The sequence below is a fragment of the Perkinsus marinus genome (assembly GCF_000006405.1).
Source record: "Perkinsus marinus ATCC 50983 genomic scaffold scf_1104296957414, whole genome shotgun sequence".
Taxonomy (NCBI): domain Eukaryota; phylum Perkinsozoa; order Perkinsida; family Perkinsidae; genus Perkinsus; species Perkinsus marinus.
Window position 1 is genome coordinate 1 of NW_003207157.1, and position 1099 is coordinate 1099.

General features: G+C 47.8%; 1 protein-coding gene across 1 annotated transcript; it reads left to right on the plus strand.

Annotated features, from left to right (window-relative positions):
* Positions 1–309: 309 nt before the first annotated feature.
* Positions 310–1072, plus strand: Pmar_PMAR002653 (glucosidase ii beta subunit, putative; the record flags this gene model as incomplete). The annotated part of the gene is made up of 5 exons (XM_002774802.1): positions 310–422; positions 474–595; positions 645–702; positions 743–902; positions 953–1072. 5 exons carry the CDS (start codon positions 310–312, stop codon positions 1070–1072), a joined length of 573 nt encoding a protein of 190 aa, XP_002774848.1.
* Positions 1073–1099: the final 27 nt, after the last annotated feature.

Consider the following 1099-nt stretch of genomic DNA (forward strand, 5'->3'; position numbering starts at 1 on the left):
TTGAAGCCGAGTAACGTAGTGTTGAGGGAGATGCTACGTCACAATTTATTAGCCGATTGAAACTTTCCTTTATAATGAGTAATACATCGTACATAGCGACGTTCATCTACTCAAAGACACCGCCGGCTTCACGTCACCTGCTAACAAGGAGGTCTAGGGTTACACTCTTCCTTCAATTTATTAGCCACACGCATGTAAAAAGAAACGTGGCTGGGCGCGCGCTTTTTTTGCCTAAGATTCGAATCTTGATAAGAAATTAAAGTTTGAGTTCTCTGTCCAATTTCAAGCGGATTCTACAGGTTTTATGAAATGACTAGACTTCTCTCCACCACTCTTTTGTCCAGCTTCGGCATCTACAGTAGTGGATTGGATACGATCGAGGGCAAGCATAAGCTTATGGGCGTCAATCCTAAGCTACGCCAGTGATACCACTCCTCCGACATTTCCTGTCATGTTGGAATCCCTCTTTGTAGGTACTACGAGCCCGTAGCTCCGCCTCAATTCGGTGGCCATCAGTTCTTCCAGTGCGACCCATTGGCGCGAAGTGGCACTGAACTCGTCCCTTACGAGAATCTCAATGATGATTTCTGTGATTGTAAGTTATCGATTAATTCGCCTTTCTTTTCCCCTAATGTCAATCACAGGTAGCAACGGTGCAGATGAGCCCGGTACAGCTGCATGCTCGCACTTCCCAGGAGCAGCGTAAGCGTCTGAGCTTCGTTATTACTATTCACCCGAGCAGGTTCTATTGTGAGAACAAAGGCTCCTTACCGAAATTGGTCTGGGCTTCCCACGTTGGTGATGGAGTCTGCGACTGTTGCGACGGTTCCGACGAGTGGCAACTTGGTGGCTGCGAGAACTTCTGTTCAGCGGAAGGTGCGAAGATTCGTCAACAACGAGAGGTCGGCCGCCAGAGCATATCTTCTCATATGCGTGGACTCAATCGTTTCAGGCTGATCTCGAGCGCATTGAGGCGGGATTAAAGCAGAAGGAAGAAGAACGGTCCCACACAGATGAGAAAATTGCCCTATGGACGAAGGAATTGGAAGAGCTCAAGCCAAGCTTCCAGTAAGCATATTGGGTGGAAATGATAGTATCC